Raw genomic sequence first — 19,601 nt, forward strand, 5'->3', positions numbered from 1 at the left:
CTTTGCCCGCCCACCCACCCCTGGAGTGTGTGCGCGGTCTGCGGAGGCGCTACCAGGCCAGCGGGGAGCCCATTGGAGGACTTTTCGGGCTCTTTGGGTTTTCGGCCGCCTGCTGATCATTGAGAACCCTCTGGAAAAAAAAAAAAAAAAACAAAAGAAAAACACGACTTCCCTTTTCTGTCCGATCGGCGATGAAAGGCGACGAGGGAAACAGACAATCAAACGAGCGACGGAGGCCGAAACGTGACCCGACGCGGCGGCGCTCGCTTCTTTCACGCTCACCTCAAACTTGTCGATGAACTGAGCGAAGATGCCGAAAAAGACGTCCACGCTGGCGCTTTTGCCGTCCTCTCCGAAGTAGGACGCCGTTCTGGAAAACTCCTCCATGGAGCTCTGCTGGAGAGACTCCAGGGACTGCACGGCCGGGTGGCTGTTCTCCAAAAAGGTCTGGGCGGGTCCCGGTCAAGGACGCCGCTGTCCGCGGACTTCCGCGACTCGGGTTCCAAACCGGCCGCGAAGAGGAAGACCACGTCCGACGGGACGACCGTTCGGATTCCGACGCAGAACGGACGACGGCTCACCGCTCGCCGTATTCGTCAGGCAATCAATAAAACGAATCCAAACATTTGGTCGCGCAGCGCAAATGCAATTCCTCTCCCCGGCTTGTGTCTTTTTCTCGGGTTTCTGTCGTTTCCCAAAACGAAAACAAACTTGACGCTACGCTTTCCCGAAAACCAAAAAAAAAAAAAAAAAAGATGGTTGTTGTTATTCCACCAGAGAAGAGAAAAAATTCTTTTGGCATTTTGTTCCCGTTCTGCAAATTGTGATCGGAAAACTCAGCTACGGAGCCAACTGGGGTCGTTATGACCGCGACAATTATTTATTGCTTTGGTTTTTTTTTTTTTTTTTAAGGCGTTTTGACACGTGCACAGGCCGTTGGAACTTTTTTTTTTTTTAATGGTGACGGCAGGCGGTCCCCCGTTCCACGCTGTCCCCCCCCCCGAGGGCGCAGCTTCGTGAAGAAAAAAAAAAAAAACCAACTTGGTGCCCACGCGCCGAAGGATACGCTCATGACGGCGGCGAAGCGGTCCTCGGCGCCGGCCGGCATTCTCTGACAGGCGGAGCGGATCTCGCGGATGGTCCCGTGGAGGTCGTTCACGTCGGACGTGACGCTCCGCTGGTTGACTGCAAAGATGCGAGCGTAACTGAGGACGTTTCTTTGCGGTTCGGGCAGTTGTCGAGTTAAGATTTCGACCTTTGGCCGCAAGGGGAACCATGGTGAGATCTTTGGAAAAATCCAACACGTCGGGAAAGTGATGGCACAGCGACTTGACCAGAATGTGCAGGAAAGTCGACTTTCCGTCCACCGTCTTTGTTGTGCTCAACTGCGGAGGATGAAAATCAAAAAATGAAAAAGGTCTCCTCTATGCAGCTTGCTTAGAGGGGGGGGGAGAAAAAAAAAAAAACATCCTCTCTCTCATCCCAAATTTTATACATTTTTTTTTAAGTTTGTTCTCCCCCCCCCGGGATGGATAAGCGCCACTCGGTACCTCGGTCAAGAAGTTAATTTTGAAGCCCGTCGTCTTGCTGCTTTCGGGCTGGCTGTTATTCAAGTAGTTGCCCATGGCCAAGACAAACTGCACGAAGAAGCGCAACAGATACATATTGAGCCAAAAATTTGGCAATGCGGCCGATCCCCAAATGACCTTCACGAGCTCGTCAAACTTACGTTTTGGGGAGAATAAAAATTTGCCGCAAGTTTCATTTGGGGTTAGGAGGATAAAAGAAAGAACTAACGCGGCTCGTACCTCCAGAATCTTGGCCAGCTTCTTGCTGCTCTTGAGCTGCGCGGAGGCCTCGCCGATGCGCCGGTAGGCCCCCCGCAGCTCTTCCGTCTTCTCCTGCAGGGAGCACTTGAAGAGGAGGCTCTCCAGCCGGGTTTTGTACTCGGGCACTGACAGCATCTCATTGGGGGGGGGGGGGGGGGGGGGAGAGGAGAGGAGGGAATACTCGGGAGGCATTTCGGGAACACCGACGGCGACCAGAAGGAATTCGCTTGTCAGTATTACGCGCACACGCAAGCAAGTCCAGGGTGTGGACCCGCGAAGATCGGCCCTTGGCGCTCACGCAACCCTAGCGAGGATAAGCGGCTCGGAAAATGGATCGACGTGTACTTATAGTAATGGGATAGCGCTCTACGATTTTTCCTTTCAGGAAACGACAACTTGTCCTTTTCCTCTTTTCGAGCCATTCATGTCGCATCGTCAAGATGAAAACATCACTCGATATTGGCCGAGAATGGAAAAGGAAAATAGTGTGTGAAAAAAACGTGAAATTTGGACACAAAAGGTTTCAGCGCGACATAAAAGCTCATTCAAACTAAGGTCATAAGACGAAGTCAAAGCCATTTTAGATGAAATGAAATCTTTTTTTGGCCCAACAGTTTGGAAGCCCCGCCCACGTGAGCCTCACATCCATATCTCAAATCAACTTTGCCAATTGTAAGAAACGGAACCGCAATTCATCGGTTCCCACACATTTTTTGTGCCGATATCGCTTTGCGGTACTGCATAGTGTACATCATAACACGACGTCGCGCAGCTCCTTCAGTTGTACACGACCTTTCGACCTGACCCTCATGTGCTCAAATTGCGGTCGTCCCAAGGTCGCGTGCCAGTTTCCTTTGCCCGTCTGTGGCGTTTCGCACGACGCGCGTACCTGCAGTACGAATTGGTCGGGCTCGCTGAGCTCGCCGGGGTCTCCCGCGTACTCCTGATACTTTTTGACCTCCTCGGCGTCGGGCGCGTACAGCAGCAGCTGCTTCACGTGCGACGGCTCCAGCCTGTCGGCGCTCATGCTCATCAGCATCCGACGCAGCTCGCCGGGGGACAACTTTAGGTGCGCTATCAGGATGGCTGGGTCGACGTCAACGTTCAACGTGATCCAGAACGCAGGCCGTGACACAACTAGATAAATACATTGGACGACAACGTGGAGACGAACTTACACGCGTTGTAGGCCTTCTTGTGGGACAGAATTTCAATCACATCCTTTTTCGGAAACGTTTCCATTTGGGGCGAAGGCTCCGGAGTCAGCACTGCAAACGCGATCGGTCGTTACGAGTCAAAGTCACGCGTTAGGGCAATAAGCCGTGTAAAAAGCGTACAGAAGTAGCGGGCCGAACACGTCAAATACACTTACGAGAAGTCTTCTGCGTCCCAAAGTGCATTTCCAGATCCAAATACTTCACCATGTCGTGCAGCTTCTCGTGGTCGGAATTTGCGCCCAACTGCCGAGACACACGACACGCGTTGCGGGACGACCGAAAAAATTCCAAGGCGAAAGATCGCACATACATTGGAACCTCCAAAGTCCCAGACAATTATCCAGGAAGTACTTAACCCCCAACAGAGAAAGTCAAGTCACTGCGCTGTCTCTGTTGGGGGGGGGGGGCACACCTTTGATTATGACAGTGGAGCTTCCATTGTACGGATTTAAGCCCCCTCGTTCACCTGGCCCCAGATGGTCCCCTCGGAGTTCTCCACCTGCTCCCAGCGCAGCCTCTTGACGCTGATGTGATGCGAGTCCATCCTGGAGAGGGTGGGCCCGGGTAAGGGCGGGGGCGAGCGGGGAGGCGGCGGAGGCTCGGCTGGCGCGGGGTCCGATAAAGAGTTGGGGAGCGACTGGGGCTGACTCGGGCTCTGCGCCGGCGTTTGCTGGGACCGCATCAGGTGGCGGGACGGCTGGGAATGCGGCCGGGGGGTCCGGGCGGCCGACTGGGACAGCGGCTGGAACGTGGACAGGAGGGGCTGGGGTCCGCGGGGCTGCTGCGGCGGCGGCGGATGGATCACGTGAATCTGGTGCTGGTAGTCCTGCGGCGGAGGCTGCGGGGTCACGTGGCGGATGTGAGGGATGTGAGGGGCGCCGGGGCGGTGCTGCTGGATGGAATGCGGCCTCTGGGGGGACGGCTTGACGGGCTGGGGGTGACGCGTCTGCGGGCTCGTCTGGCCTTGGTGACTTTTAAGACTCCTGCGGCTCTCCCGCTGGGAGGGGGGCTCGGCGGACGGGCGACGACGGGCCTGCTGGAGCGTCTCCGTGGAGGAGTGGTGAGGCTGCGATTTGCGCATCTGGTGGAGCAGCTCGGCGGACGAATGGTGGGGCTGCCCCCTGGCCATCGGGCGGCCTTGGTGGAGCGTCTCCGTGGAGGAGTGGTGAGGCGGCCTCCGCGTCGCCCGCTCAGCTTGACGGAGGAGTTCCGTCTCGGGCTGGAAGATTTCCCAGGAAGAGTAGTGAGCGGCGGGCTGTTGCGTGTGCCGCAACGTGTCCCGTTGCAAGTGGCGCAGGACCTCGGCCGAGGAACGGTGGGGCCGCAGCCTCGGGCTTTGCCGGCTCCGGTAAACGCCCTCGCCGTCCTGGTCCTGCGGACTTTGGCCGAGCGTGGGGAGGGGGGGCGGGTGATGCGGAGGCGGGGCCGAACGGGACAGGCGTCGGCGCTGCTGCCCCGGGTGAGCCGCATCGAGAGGAGGGCGAGGGCGGCGGAGGCGGAGGTGGAGGTCGGTTCCGGGCGACGACCGGTGTAGTTGCCGCAGTGGCGAGTGGCAGCTTCTCTGCCGGGCGGGCTGCGCCGGCGTCGAACGATGACTCTGGTAGACGCGGTGCGCCGTTCGGTCCTGGAAAGCTTTTTGCCCCTGCATGGCTTGCGCTTGTCTTTCTCGGGAGGCTCGTTCTTCCTGAAGCATCTGCTCTTCAAACGCTTTCAGCTCCTCGTAGGCATGTCTCTCCTGGAACATTTGCTCCTGAAAGGCCTGCCGTTCTTCCAAGGCTTGCAGCTCCTCGGAGGACTGCTGCTCCTGAACGGCGGCCCGGACCCGCGGCTCCTCTTTGCTCGGCAGCGCTTTATGCAACGAGTGCCGTTTCGGCGGCAGATTGCTGCGAGGCGGAGGCGGCGGAGGCGGTCCCGACTTCCGGCGGACGGGCACGTAAGCTCTCGAGGAGTGTTCGGGGGTGTAGCTCGGCTGCTCTTGGGGTTGCGCTTGAGACGGCGTGTCGTTGAAATGGACGGGCGGAGGCGGAGGAGGAGTGGCGGGCGGCGGAGGGATGTGGTCGGAGGAGGAGGAATAGGTCAGGGATGACGCATTTTCGTCGTCGCCGCCGCTGCTGCTGCTTTGGTTGTCACTGGCGCTGCTCAGCGCCGGACCCGCCAATCCTTCATTTTCTTCCTCCTCCATCGCTAAGTCGTCATCATCATCGTCGTCCTCCTCTTCGTCGTCAGGGAAGGCCATCTGCACAACATCCTGCCATTAAACGGGACATATTATACAAAACGGAATTGTGTCGACAAGGTGAAACGAGATCTTTTCCTACAAACGAGCCGTTCCGCAATTCCCATTCCGACCGAGTCTCGCGTCAAAGTGGACCAGATTTACATCAGAACTGCCCCTCAATTTCTCCAGGCTGGGAGAAGCTCCGCGGCCCCTTTCGAGCGAGTATTTGTTTACGTTCGCCACACCGCTGTGCACTGCTTAAAGTGTGCTCACGTTTATATTTGACCGTTCCCCCCCCCCACCCCCCCATTGGCTACTGTGGCTCTCCTTTCCCGCAAATGAAGGGCATTAGAGCAAGTATGCTGTAAAAGCCATCGAAAATAATGTCTTCAAAAAATATATACATCGTGTGTTTTTGACGTGCTGGTAAGATACCACGCCGTGGCGCTCACAAGGCACGTGGAAGCAGAAGAAGCTTCCATGAGGCTGTGGAGACTTGTCAGCACTGACCATGTTGGACACGCTGACGGTGTCACTTGGAAACTGAAAGTGTCACAGCACAGCCAACAACCGCGGATCATAACTAGCAAATAAAACACATCAAAGAACGACACAAAACTGTTTAGCTCCTCCCAGCATGCTTTGCGGCCATCTCCACGGTGGTGGGGCAACGGGAGCTTCTTCTGGTCCTCACTGCCTCGTGAGCGCCACCGCGCCGATAACGGGGGAACAGCGCCGAGACAAATACCTCTTCGTAGTCGTTTTCTGGAGTGAGAAAGTCATCAGCGATGGCCACTCGCTGGCCCAGCTGCTCGCTCAGCGCGTCCAGAAAGCGATCGGTGTCTTCGGAGCGCGGCGGCTTGGAGAACGCGTATCGGCGTTTGCTGCCGCGGTGCGGCGGGGGGCTCGACGGGAAATCTACGAGCTCGGGCGGCGACGGACTGTCCAGGCTGACGTAGGGGTTGGACTCCCCGCTGTTCTGGCTCGTCAGGCCCGATGAGTAGAACTGCGAAGGCGGAGGGCTGGGGAGCGGCTCCGGCCAGGTTATAGCGGGCGGGGGGCCCTTACGACTACCTGCAACGGGGACGACGGGGGGGGAAAGGGGGGTTTTGGCCATCTTTCCCACCGTACCCAAAAATTCTCATGCGACAGGATGTTTGGTGGCCAATAATGGACAACATCAAACGAGTCAAATGGCCAATCAGTGAACGAGCGCCACCCTTTTAACACCAGATGAGTGCGACAGGAAGTACGGATGGGTGATGTCGACTTTTGAGAGTGACAATGGCGAAAACGACCTTCCAGCAATCTAAATTGAACGCTTTGGAGAAATCCGTTTCCTGCTTGCACTTCCGTCATCAGCAAATGGGAAAGGAAGAGCACAAGTTTCGGAAGCCCACCTTGCTTTGCGTTTACGTCCTCCGTGTAAAATCGGAGGACATTTGCAAATGTGGCAAGTGGGTCGGCCCCTTGGGGATTCGAGCCTCGCTCCGCTGCAGCACTTTCTCATCAGTCCACCTAACTTCTCTGCCCTTTTTTCCATCTCGAGAAGAACAAAAGATGACGCATGCACGAGCGACTTCCCGGCGGCTACCTGTGTCGGCGCGCGCCGGAGGGGAACTTGCGCGAGAGGCCGGGTCCAGATCCAGCAAAGTCTCGGGGGCGGGAGGAGGGCGGGTCTTCAGCGACTTGGATCTCTTGGCCGAGTACATGTTCTCCAGTTCGGCGTACACGGCCGATAGCTTGCGTGGCGGAAGAGTACAAAGAGACCGGGTTTTAGAGCCTCAATCGATCGCCGCCCGAACGGCAATTTGCGATTCGACGCCGCGTGTTCGTACATTTGTGAGATTGTTGGGGGTCTCGGGAAGGGAGGTGCCGTCCCCTGACTGCCTTTCTCCGGGAGCCAACCTCATTCCTGCTTCCAAAAGCGAGTCTGCACGGAAGCCTGCAGTGATTGGCTCGCTTACAAACGAAGGTCCGATCAGAAGGACAAAACTGGAAGAGCGCTCGTGTCCGTTTCGCAAAATCCTCAAAATGCAGCGGCTTTCATAATATTCCCAGTGATTTTGCTCATTATTCAGAAAAACACGGGAAACGGTGCATATAATCGAACATACGTTTAGCTGTACCAGCCATGAGAAGAGAAAAGAGAAACTCAAGAAACCAAGATGGTGTCATCCTTTTTACGATGAATTGAAATGAAAATTCCACAAATCGGAATCTAAACGTGCACCTCAAGTTAAAAATGAGGATTACGACGCATGCGGGACGTCAAGCTAGTAGGCGCGTGGGGATAAGAATGACGATTAAAAAAAAAAAAAACAATCATAATGATAAAACGTAGAGTCTGTACCCATGCCCAAATGTGTGCCAATGAGGAGGTCGTCAGAGCTCCGCCCCCTCACGCTGCTCCTGTACGTGGTGGCCGTCACCTTCACGGAGCTGCTACGGCGATGCGGCTCGGGGGCCGCCTCGGGCTCCGGAGGGGGGGGGGGAGGCGGCGGCGGTGGACCTGCGACACGCACGGGAACAGGAGCAGGAGCAGGAGCAGGAGCAGGAGCAGGAGCAGGAGCAGTACGACCCGCTGAGGAGGCCCGAGGGGGGAGCGGCAGAACAGCGCGGCTTCGTGTCAACGTAGCATCTGAGCTACGGAAAATACATTTGGTACCGGGCCCGGGGGGGGGGGGAATCCACCTCTTAAACATCACCAGAATCCCGTCAAGATGACGGGGGGGGGGGGGGGGGGCAACAAGAACAAAATTTTGACAGAAAAATGAGGAGCAATCAAGACTTTGGGGCGGATTGCAAAAGATTTCAGTCGCGCTACTTCTGACAATAAATCGAGTTAGACCAGCCGGGAGGCCATCAACACATTTGAATGATTTGGCGGGAATCCGATGGGACAACAACAAGATGAAAGCAGCGCAGCCAAGAGAGAAAAGCCCGTCGGGAAGTTTGCACGCTTGCGCACACAAATGGACACTTTTGCCAGCCAAATTTGGCCAATTTCCCCTGGTGACTCTGCTCTATTCTCTAGTGTGATTACAATGATGAGCTAGAAATGATTGCGCAAGCTCACGTGACGACGACGCGACGACTATTTGCGTTTCCTGAATTCGGAGTTGCAAGGAAATGCTTGCGGCGGTCTCTCGGAACGCAAAGAGGCTCGGCTGGTTCGCGGCGGCCACCCCCGTCGAAAACAAAAACGGCAAAAAGTTGCGCTCCCACCTGGCGCCTTGAATCCCAGGAAGCGCGAGATTTTGTTCTGGCAGTGTTCTTGTTCCTCGTACGTCAGCAGCTGGTAGACAAACTGCCACACGACCTGTTTGGCGGGCGTATCCAGCACCGGGAAGACGTCCACGATCAGCGTGTCCACGTTTCTGTCGCCCCGGAGACAGCCCGCCTCGAAATGGGTTCACCTGTCGGGTCGTGCGGCTTTGCCACCCACCTGTGCTGGAAGAAGTTCTCCAGGGCCTTGCAGATGGTGTACCTCTCCCGGATGGTCAGCAGGTGTTCCAGCTGCTGTGCGAAGGTGCGGCCTTGGACTCGGATACTCGGGGGCAGGATCTCGGCCACCCACTGCAGGGAGCTGAGCGCGGGGGAGCGGGCGCGCTCCCCGGGGGCGCCGCCCGCCAGGTCCTGCTCGGACACGGCCGAAGAGGGGGCGCCGTCCTCCACGACCAGGGTGGGCATGGCGCCGCTTCCCTGCAGCATGGCCACCACCTTCTCGTGGGAGGAGGTCCTGCGTTTTCGGGGGTGACGGGGGAACGCCAACGTTAGCCTTTTACAGTGCGCGGGAATGAGAAGGTCTCAAAAATCGGGTCTTGACGTGGATTTGGAGAAACTTTTGTTTCATCCCCAACCGGTGACAGAATGCGGTTGACAGTTTCCATGTAAAAGTCCGTCTTTTTTAGTTATTTTCCATCATCTTTTGCAAAGATCCCAAAAGCTTTTGCAGTTGGTCTGCTACGTCTGCTATTTGTCAATCCGCCGCATGCAAATGAGCTTTGCTCTGACTCTCTCAATTGAAATATTGACAGAAAAATTCTCCGTCCACGTGGCGTCTCACTCTTATTGGGAAGCAGAATCCACCAAGCGTTGGATTGTTTGCCCACATTATTCATATAACCCGGGTTGGGCAGTTTTTACCTCATATCAAGTCCATTCAGAAAAAGGATGCGGTCTCCTGGTTTCAGACCTGCCTTGTCTGCTGCGCTCCCTGCAGAGCGAAACTGGTCAAAATATTGATCCTCTATTAATAAAAAAAAAAAAAAAAAAGTACAATCACTTACCCGGGATGACCGAGTCGATCCAGACGGGAGCGTGACCTCTGAGAGTGAAGCCAAAGCTCATGTTGCCCTTGCACACTCTCACGGTCCTAAAGGGGACCAACAGAACTTTTACAGGACGAAGGAGATGAAAATGTCAACCTGTTCGGATGGATTCGAATGGATCAATGGCCTTTTCGTTGATGTCAAAGGTCACAGTTGTGAAAATGGAGCGATTCGAGCCGAGGCGTCGAGAGGTCTCAAGTCGAGCAAAATCAACTTCAGTACTGTACGGCGTTCCCGAGACGGACCTGCAGCCGCCTGCGGAGGCGCCGGAGTGGCCCGCGATCAGCGACGTGGTCTTCCGCATCCCGCGGGACGGGGGGGCGGAGCCTTCCTCCGCGTGCGTGCGCGGAACCGAACTGGCCCGGGCGGAGAGCGCCGAGTGTTCGGGGTGATCCTCGCCGCGCCCGCGGCTGCGGCGCAGGTGGCTACGGCTGGGGTCGCTGAAGCTCCGCCCCTTGAGGCGGCTCATCAGGCTCTGGGAAACCACGTCGTCGAAACGCTCCCGGTGCTTCTTGGGGATGAAGATCCTGGCCAACATTGCAAAACAAAGAGAAGCGGCAAAGTGTTTACGGTCAACTTTTGCAATTGTGACGAGGGGGAGAAAAAAAAAAAAAAAAAAAAACACCGCACATATGTGCACCAAAACAAAAACAATCCAAAAAAAAAAAAAACAAAAAAAAAAACCTGCCTGTTAGGGCACATGTGGGAGCTCCACTTCCAATCTGCTCACATAACCAACTTCTGGTGCAGTTGTCGTCCCAAAAAAAAAAAAAAAAAAAAAAAAAAAACCATCTTCAAAGCTCCCTGACGGAGCGCTGGCATAAAAATATCGCAATGCACGTGAAAGAAAAGCAGCGCGCTGTCTTTGCGTCTCGTCGGCAGCGGCAACAAACCCACCGAGCCTGACGTTCGTCTCCCGCCGCGCTTTATACGACGCCAATTAAATGTGAGAGCAAGAAGACCAAAGGCAGAAAATCTGACAGTCAGGACACATTTTCTGCGGTCAAACAAGCAATTTGCTTCTGCAGACTCCAACTTGGGCCTCTGCTAGTCGGGAAACGGACCGCATCCCTCCTCCGAAATGACCCTCATCCTCATCAGCAGCGGTTTTCCCCGCAGCGCTGCCGTCATCCGAAGTCTCCACGGATGCTTTGCAAGTTCTGAAACGGCCCAAACCCGCAGAGCATCAACAGCGCTCAAACGCACGCAATCCAAAATAACAAATGCTGAAAACCACTTTTGCTTGCACGCCTCTTCTGTTATTTGGGATGCTGCCAAGACGGAACCATTACACCCTCCAAATCGAGATGGTGATTTTCTAATGCGTCAGGGTGGGGGTGGGGGTGGGTTATCCCGATTTTTTCAAAGATTGATTAACCGACACTTGGAAGTTGAGAGCATTGAAAGAATTTCTTCAACTCGTACTTCAAATCTCTCGACAAAATGCCCCAAAACCACTTCAGCAGCCCGACGTTTCAATTCCGGGCAGGTGGAATCGGACCCCCGTCAGCCGTTTGCGCTTCTCCAACTTTTAATGGTTAGCATTTCAAAGTTGAATACAAATATTCATCCATCCATCCATCCATCCATCCTCTGAGCCGCTAATCCTCACAAGGGTCGCCGGAGTGCTGGAGCCAATCCCAATTGGGCAGGAGGCCGGGTCAACCCTGCTCCTCGCTGTGGATGAGCAAATGGTCCATTTTATGGCGATACGGACACCGTGTGGACTTTGGTGGGCCAGACCGCCACGTAAAAAACACAAACAGAAAGTTGCAGGAAGTCGGTCGTTCATGAATATTCTGAAAGCTTGAAAAAACATCGCTGACATACATTCGGAGAAAGAACTAAGCCTGCGGAGGCAAAGTAGAAAAGATAGAATGTGGAGTAGGAGATTTTTCTGGGCCAGGTCACGGTTAGCGGAACCACTGGGAACGTACTCGCGCTCGCCGGCTGATAGGTGGGCCACGCCCACAGCGCGTCGCCGATTGTCGTGTTGTGACAAAAAACAACAACAACAAAAAAACGCTCAACGATGGATTGAGGACAACCTCAATGAAATGAGGAGCAACGGGAGTCTTTCATTAGGACTGATGAGGTCCCTCAAGGATGAGTGCCAGGCCCCCCCCCCCCCCCTCCCATCCACGACATTCGCTCATGTATGACGTCACGCTATTACGTCGTGGTTTTTTTTTTTATTATTATTATTATTATTCTGGAGGATAACGAGGGCTTCCCTCTCACGGCCCCTCAAACATTTTCTTGCTGTGACATCCACAATGTCAATGAAATGCTTAAATAACTGAAAAATATTTGTTTTAGTCACTCCAGCTGACACGTTCGAATTCCAGCAGGGGATGAAATGCAAAGTAAAGACTACCGTTGGCAAAAAAAAAAAAAGCGAGTTTTTGGTATTGTTGTTTTCACCATTAAGAATAATGTCATCATAACAATACGGTAATAATGTCTTGGTTTCAATTTTTTTTCTAAAAAAGGTGGAAAATGTGACAAAATTCTTTAGACATGAGTTGAACATGATCTGTAAGATTATCCCAACTCTGAAGTCCTAACGCAGGACTGCAATATTATAAATACACTGCGGCAACGTTTCATTCATGTAACGACGAGTCAATGGAGAAGAAATCCATTTTGATAAAGTTTGAACTGAACAGTCACACGAACCACATGAAGTGAAATGTTCTAGAATGACGTCGTCAACGGCAATCTGAAAAAAGCGTCGGGACGGCGGTCGCCGAAGGGAGCGCCCGTCGTCGCGACGTCCGCCGCCGTTGTGGCGTTTCCCGAGTGGGAATCGAGCACGAGCACCCGCAAAAGAAATCAGCATCCCCTCACGCAAGTGCGCAAAAAGCAAAATGTCACATACCGAAAACCTCTGGCAAGCCTCCTCTCTCTTCCCATGGCTCTTGGGGGGGTCCTCAGAGGAAGAAGCGGCTGAGCTCCGCCAAGCCACCCGAACGCCCCATCCGGCGCCGGCGGGACAAGAAGGGGAGGAACGCAAACGATCTCAAAAGTGCTCGGCGCAGCCTGAGCGAGACGCCGGGGAGGGAGCCGACGATTCCAAGTGGGGCGCTCCCCCCCCCCCCCCCCCCACCTGCGAAACCAGCAGCGGCTTCAGCCCCGTTTGCCCAAAGTTGCTGGACGGAAGCGCTCTGCCGGCGTTCGGCGGCAACCACAAGAAAAGTCACAATCTTCCCTTCGCTCACTAGGACAGGAGGAGAGAAGGAGAGAAGGAGGGAAGGAGGGAAGGAGGGGGGAGGGGGGAGGCCCCCGGTGGGCCGTCCGACGAGGAGGGAGGAAATGTCAGGAGCAAGCGAGGAGGCGTCCGAGCGCACGTCCATCACGGAGGGACACGTCGAAAAATGTCCACCGACCAAGGGCAAACGTCATTCAAAGTCGCATTTCAAGCGCAAACAACACGGCCGAGAATTGGGAGGAGCTACCGGAGTTGAGCCAGGCCACCCGCGCGAGTCCTCCCGGAGTTGAGCCAGGCCACCCGCGCGAGCGTCGGTTCCGCAAATTCTTCAAGTGCCACCGGGGAACAAACAAGCGCAATCCCTGGTTCTGAAAGAAGCCCGCGAGGAGGCAATCGGACTCAATTGGGCACACCGTAACCAAAGACCGGTGGCGGGCCCGCTCCTTCACGCCAACTTTTGCGGACAAAGTGGGAAAATTTGAGGGAGGCGGGCAACACCCTGAACCGAAAGGCACATTGAGACAAACGGCCATGGATGCCAGCGCGTTTTGGGGATGTGGGATGAAAGCCGAGAAAAGCCACAGACAGGCGGGGGCTGGGATTTGAACCCCGATCCTCAGAACTGTGAGGCCAACACTTTTCAGCTGGTTGCTGACCAATCCATTGTCTACGACACCGAGGTTTGATCTCAAGCCTAATCGAGAAGGAACGTTCCCGCGTGTCATCGACCCATCGCTCAATTGCACAATCTTGACTTTTGCGGTTTGCCTCATTTCAGAGCTTTGAACCCCAATAACATCCCCAACAACTCGAGCCGCCAGACGTTCCGCCGCGGATTCAGAGCGCACGCGGCGGCGGCGGCTTTCGTGCGCTCTCTCGCTCGCCGCGTGATCGGGGAAGCGTTTTAAGAAGTGTCACCGCATCTGAAACGAAAAAGGTATTAAAAGAAGTAGGCTGCTTATAAATAGCGCGACTCCCGCGGGAGAGCCGCGCGGCGAGCGGGACGGACGGAGGCGGCGTGAGCGGCGGGCGGAACGCCGACAACCTTGCGTCAATCACCACTTGCGGCTCGGCCCGCCATCTTAATCCCCCTTCCCGCCGTTGAGTCGGAGGAAGGCCCGTCAACGCAAAGTCGGACGAGTCAGGAGCCCCGACCTCAACCCAAAAAGCCGCCGAGCCGGACATCGCCGAAAGAGCTTTTCCTTGCAATTTCGCTCGCTATTGCTGAAATTAGAGGAGGTTTTCTTTGTCCAAGAGAAGAAAGAATTCAATGATTCTTACGTTTGCAGATAAATTGAGGAAGGTGAATGTGAAATCTGACCAGGCGAGGCAAGTCAGTCCTTTTGATTTCAATAGTAAGAAGAAGAAGGTGAAGAAGAAGAAGAAGAAGAAGAAGAAGATGATGATGATTCTCCCTATTTTTAGCCAACATGCCCCAACGACTGCAACTGAGAAAGCAGTCAAAAATGCTCCCTGGCCTTAAAAAAAAAAAAAATTGTGCCGGGCAGGTCAAAATTACTTTGACTTCCTCCAGATGTCGGCGCCATCTTCACGCCGACCAGCGCCGGGAGGCAAAACTCGGCGAGGCTCTCGGCAGCCAAACAACATCCCGCCGCTTGCAAATGTGTCGCTGACATCATCTGCCTTTCATGGGGAAAAACAAACCCGAGCGTTGCCTTAAAAAGACTCAACTTTGCATATCAAAGTCCGGCAAGGTCGCCGTGCACCTGAGCGACGGCGGAATTAGAAGCAAAAACACCCAAAGTGAGACTCAAAGACAAAGAAATTGTGGTCGCTGCAGCAGCCAGAACAAGCCATGCATAATAGATGGGATGCCTTTGCATAAAAAAAAAAAAGAAAAATCAGCCCACAAAACATCCGTCGCGGACAAAGCATTAGGCACACTCGCACTAAATAATATCACGCCAAAGAAAAGTCACAGTTGTGCTTTGCGGTGCTGCGCTCGAGTGCGCGGCATCAATTTGACGGTCGCGACGGTCTCCTTACGCGCAAAATATTAGACACAGCCCTGACCCCGGTACACACATTTCAGTGAAAAGTGAACTCCGTACGCTTGCGGAGGTCATGTTGCAGCCAGCCATTGAGGATGCCGCGAAAAGCGCGCTCGCTCCAGACAGCGACGACAAAGACAAAATCTTATCTGGAGGCGCAAAACGGCAGCATGAAACGCATCCGACGAGAGCGAGCGACCCTGGAAAGCGCACGTCGATTCCTGAAGCGCTCACCTGAGGCAGCAAGTCATCGTTTCCTCCGGCAAAAAGTGCCGCTCGCGTGTTTCCCTCAATTTTCTGGAGCGGCACGGCGAAGAGGACCAATGAGGAGGAACCGGCAACCCCCCCCCCCCACAAGGCGTGTACCAAAGAAAGGACGGAGAGAGAAGATCAAAGAGTCTCACCTGACGCTTTCAAGCAGCTGCCGATGCTCTGGCGTGAGCAGCACGTCCGGCAGGGCCTCGGCGAGCCTTTCCACGTCCCGGCCGGCGGCGTAGCGCTGCAGAACCTCAAACAGCTGCTCCTTCACGTCGGGATCCTCGCCCAGCACTTCCTCCACCTGAGGGCGCAAAAGCGAGCGGCGATAATCGCCGGCAGTCGGACAACTGGGATTTCCGTATCCGACTTTTGCCAAATAGTCCGGCTGCTTCGCTGATCATCTCTCTACCCGCGTCAATCAAAATGGACTACGGTGCTTTTATCACCCGACACCCTCGACTGGTCGCCAGCCAATCGCAGGGCACCACCATTGGCGCCCAAGAGTCACCGATGAACGTGAGCACGTTTTGGGGATGGGGAAAGGGGGGTTCGAACCCACGGTCCACACAAATGAGAGGCCGACCCTCTAACATCTTTCAGTGAGTTCAAAAAGCCGTATGAAGATTGCAGAACCCGACGGGGACGACGCCCACCTTCTCGTTGAACTCCAAGGCCTTGCGGGCTCGAGAGTCCCTGACGCTGTCTCCGCTCTGCGAGAGGACCCTCATGCTGCTGCTGAGCCGTTTGGGCCGCCGCGCCACACTCAGCACGCCGAGTCGCAGAGGACGGCATCGGGCGGCCTTGATCATGGCCGCCGCCGTCTCGTGCCGCTTCACGGGGACGCCGTCCACCTCCATGACGTAGTCGCCGACTTTGAGGCCGCCGAGAGCGGCCGCGCCGTCGGGCGCGCAGTCGTCCACCGTCAGGGGGGTGTCGCCCACCAGGGTGAAGCCGAAGCGGCCGTCTGGACCGGGAGTGATGTCGAGCTGACGTGGGGGGGGGACCGAATGTAATCAAAACAGCCTCTCTTGCCAGTTGAAAAGAAAAGAAATGCAATTAATCAGATGCAGCCAAGAAAAAAAAAAAAAAAAAAGCATTAAACAGCTCTTGTCACACTTTGCATCCATTCAGCACAGATTGTGCCGCCCGGGCCAACCGAGGACAGTGCAAGTACGTGGAGGCGTCTAGCAGCTCCTTAGTGCGGCGCTCATACCAGTCGTTCAGTGTAAAGGAGGGTTAGGGTCATGTCTGTCTACATGTGTTGCTCCAGTCTTTTGTGTTGAAATATTTGCTGCTATAAAGACTTTGAACGCCCCAACACAGATGCGAGTCGGCTCGTGCCTCTGGTGGTTCCCACAGAGACCGATAGGCACATAGAAGACGGCATTTTTGAGACGCGTGCTTACAGTGACGCTAAGCTAGGAAGGTCAACGTCATCGTAGAGGGCAGGGCGGCAGCGTTTTCTGTCGGGAAAGTACGAGAAAAGAATCATGCAATGACGCAGTGCGCGCTTCGGGACACCTGCTCGATCCGCGACACCACGCCGATGCTGGGCGGCACCGTCTTGAGGGTCCGAGCCAGGGCGACGAGCGCCGGGGTGCTGAGGTCGGTCACGTCTTGGCCCTCGATGTCCACCACCTGGTCCCCGGGCTGCAAACCCGCCAGGGAGGCGCTGCTGCCCTCCGCCACCGACAAGATGTAGCTGGGCCCCGCGCCGCCCAGTCGGAACCCGAACGCCTCGGGCCAGTTCTGATTGGTTACGGGAAGACCGAGAACTGAAAAGGGGACACAGGGTTGCGTTCTTGAGATACGAGATTGGAGAGAACCGCAATGATGGGATCGCGACTTGAAAATACTGCAATATCGCCGCTGGTTTGGATTTTTTTTTTTTTTTTTTTACACAAAATTCAGACTCTTACATGAAAAAGAATTCAAAATCTTAGCTCAGCCCCAGCTTTTATGGGACTTAATTAATTAATCCTGATACTAAACAGTTTTTATTTGTTTTTTTTTTTTTTAAACACAAATTGATTGTAAACTCAAGCGTGTCCCACTCATTAAAATATGTACGCAAACACAATCCTTAATGAGCTTTTCGGGTGTTCAATAATTTGACGTCACCAAAATGAGCCGCTCACCTCGACCGGTCCACGTGTGTAACATTATGATCTCACGTATCGTACTGGAAACTGTCAATCACACGCGTGCCTTCTTTTTTTCTTGCATATTGCACGTGCAGGCAGGGGCCGCGGAGAGGCAGCCTGCGAGTGGCGGCGTAATGACCGGCTGGATCGGTCCACTCATGATGCTCGATTCCACCCGACTGCTTTAAATTGTTCATTCCTAATGTCCGCAAAGTTTTGAGGATATTACATTTATATATCCCGCAATCCTGTTCCATTTGTTGTGGAAAGAGTGCTGTGAAAAGGGTTATTCAAAAAAAAACAAAAAAAAAATCAAGTTGTGACCCAAAACTTGTATGGTACAATAATGTTAACATTTCAGTGGGCCACACGGGAACGGGCCACGAGGTGTTGCGAAATGTAGGGCGAGGCGTCCTTCACGTTTTCCGCCATGGGGCTGCTGCGGTGCAAGCGGGAAAGGGACATTTAGTCCACAGTGGCGCCCCCTACTGGTCTTCCCTTCATGGCCACTGACCTCGTTCGGTAGGTGGTGGCTAAAATGACTATTTGAGGAGAGGGGATGTTGGGATGCGGACAAGATCGTTTTGTTGGGGGGGGTGGGGGGGTCCCTGGTGGTTTGACCTCGCCGCATTGTCAGTGCAATTTGACACCACCCCAAACGAAAACCAGCTAGTGTCGGCAAAACTTTGGGAGGGCTGAATTTTCATACAGCAATGTATCAATATTCCAATGCAACGTGTGAAGTCAGGGATCCGAGCAGGTTTGTGTACTTCCAATTAAATTTAATCTTCGGCAAAGGGAACATTGCTGGAGGTTGGGGGGGGGGGTTAATCACAGGAAAAAACAATGACCTGGTTTAACGCAAAAATAACAATTCAGCTTGATATTGCAAAGGAAACACGCTAATTGGAATGAAAGTCATGCATTGAAAAAGAAGTCCAGAATTTGTCTTTTGTGAGCGAGTCCAATTAGGAAGACCAAAGTCGGGAAAGAACTCAAAGTGTAAAAGTGGAGAACAGTGCAGGAATTTCGTCAAGACGACATAAAGTGAGTCTGTGCAAGTTCAATATAGTGTACATATAAATCTGGGTCATAATCTTGACACGCATTCTAATCCAAATACATTTCGAGCGGCAGAAAGCTCACGACATCCCGTACAAGCGTCACTTACGGAAATCTTTGGGAGCGCTGCGGGTGTTGGACTTGCTCTGGCGCAAGGAGAAGCGACCCTTTCTGCTCAGGAAACGCCTCATCCTCGCCCGGCTGGCGGCGGGGCACGTTCCGGCCAGCCTCGCCCCTCGCCCCCCGGACGGCGCCGCGGGGGGTCCCGACCTAACGCTCGGCGAAAAGACCGCGATCCGGGCTCAGGGTCGACATGACGAGCTGAGAAGTGGGACAGTCGGTTCGCCGACGCTTCTATGCGAGAAGAAGGTACAGCGAAGCCCCATTTTTCTATAAATAAATACCTTTGCCTCCTCTCTCTCTCTCTCTCCTCTCTCTCTCTCTCTCTTGCTCTCTCGCTTTTTGCGCTCCATGTTCTGGCGGTGTGGACGCGAGGCCTCTCAGAGGGCTCGAGAGTGACCCAGAAACGACGCCGCGTACCAGCCGGGGAGATGATTTTAGCGTCTGTCGTCTCCTCGGCGATGTGGAGATGAAACCTGCGGCTCCTCCGCACGCAAAGGGGGGGGGGGGGGGGCCCTCACAGCCAGAAGAATGCCAGAAGCCCCCCCCACCCCCACCCCCTCTGCCCCCGTTACAGGTGAGACGCCGCACCTTAACATAAAGACAGAATCAAGCAGTTGTTTCTCAAAGTTTAGCAAATATATGCAACAGGCCAGTGTACCGCATGGAGCACACGAGCTCCCTCTAACGGGCGCGGTAAGTGCACGTTTCAGTGCCTTGCTCAAACTGGTTCCATCGAGGGCAGTGCATTTGTCAACAACAGTTCAGTTGGATATAATTCATCTTTTACCAACGTTTCATTTTTTACCTTTACTTTATACTTGTGTTCATTTAGGTATGAGCAAGTGTTAAATTCTGACGGGATGATATCGTGATGAAAAGTATCAGTTTGCGAAATGTCAAAAACCGCGAAGTAGGTACGGTCTGACCCCCCCCCCCTCCGCCTCCCCAAGACACACACACACACACAACTCGGTAATTTTCGTGTACGTGTGTACCAGAATGGTTAAAATATGTAAACAGTACTTCTACTTGACACAATTTGAGATTAAGATTACAAAAATACACGCATCTACTGAAATCTTTAATTATAAACCTTTGATCATCTTTCTTACAAGAGTCGCCCGAGCATGGTCAGGAGGCTTGAAGTTCACTCACCCGCGGCATTGCAACATGATGATCATAAAAGAAGCTAG

The 19,601-nt window shown here is 54.2% G+C and overlaps 1 protein-coding gene across 4 annotated transcripts; it reads right to left on the bottom strand.

Moving 5' to 3' along the window:
• grid2ipa (glutamate receptor, ionotropic, delta 2 (Grid2) interacting protein, a) lies at positions 1 to 18,892 on the bottom strand. Of its 4 annotated transcripts, none has more exons than XM_061845079.1 (24): positions 18,690 to 18,892; positions 18,395 to 18,555; positions 16,601 to 16,854; positions 15,733 to 16,065; positions 15,226 to 15,380; positions 9,844 to 10,125; positions 9,557 to 9,642; positions 9,414 to 9,483; positions 8,713 to 9,006; positions 8,493 to 8,644; positions 7,618 to 7,776; positions 7,103 to 7,209; positions 6,859 to 7,006; positions 6,013 to 6,338; positions 3,513 to 5,294; positions 3,202 to 3,289; positions 3,008 to 3,097; positions 2,719 to 2,915; positions 1,809 to 1,964; positions 1,551 to 1,637; positions 1,256 to 1,385; positions 1,067 to 1,185; positions 283 to 447; positions 1 to 130 (listed from the first exon to the last, which is right to left on the bottom strand). In XM_061845079.1, exons 2-24 carry the CDS (start codon positions 18,474 to 18,476, stop codon positions 50 to 52), a joined length of 5,343 nt encoding a protein of 1,780 aa, XP_061701063.1. In that variant the 5' UTR covers positions 18,477 to 18,555; positions 18,690 to 18,892; the 3' UTR covers positions 1 to 49. The 4 variants fall into 4 exon arrangements, with proteins under 4 accessions (XP_061701063.1, XP_061701064.1, XP_061701065.1 ...); XM_061845080.1 differs by having other exon boundaries at positions 7,103 to 7,197; positions 18,395 to 18,606; XM_061845081.1 differs by having other exon boundaries at positions 3,546 to 5,294; positions 18,395 to 18,606.
• Between the last annotated feature and the right edge of the window lie 709 nt (positions 18,893 to 19,601).

The sequence above is a fragment of the Syngnathoides biaculeatus genome, chromosome 16 (genome assembly GCF_019802595.1).
Source record: "Syngnathoides biaculeatus isolate LvHL_M chromosome 16, ASM1980259v1, whole genome shotgun sequence".
Lineage (NCBI taxonomy): Eukaryota > Metazoa > Chordata > Actinopteri > Syngnathiformes > Syngnathidae > Syngnathoides > Syngnathoides biaculeatus.

Excerpts from the sequence above, each read along its gene's own strand:
- grid2ipa (XM_061845079.1), bottom strand. The coding sequence starts at position 18,476 with ATGAGGCGTTTCCTGAGCAGAAAGGGTCGCTTCTCCTTGCGCCAGAGC. Across the intron at positions 3,098-3,201 it reads TGGGACGCAGAAGACTTCTC|TGCTGACTCCGGAGCCTTCG; the intron begins GTAAGTGTATTT and ends TCGCGTTTGCAG. Across the intron at positions 1,965-2,718 it reads CCGACCAATTCGTACTGCAG|ATGCTGTCAGTGCCCGAGTA; the intron begins GTACGCGCGTCG and ends CCCCCCAATGAG.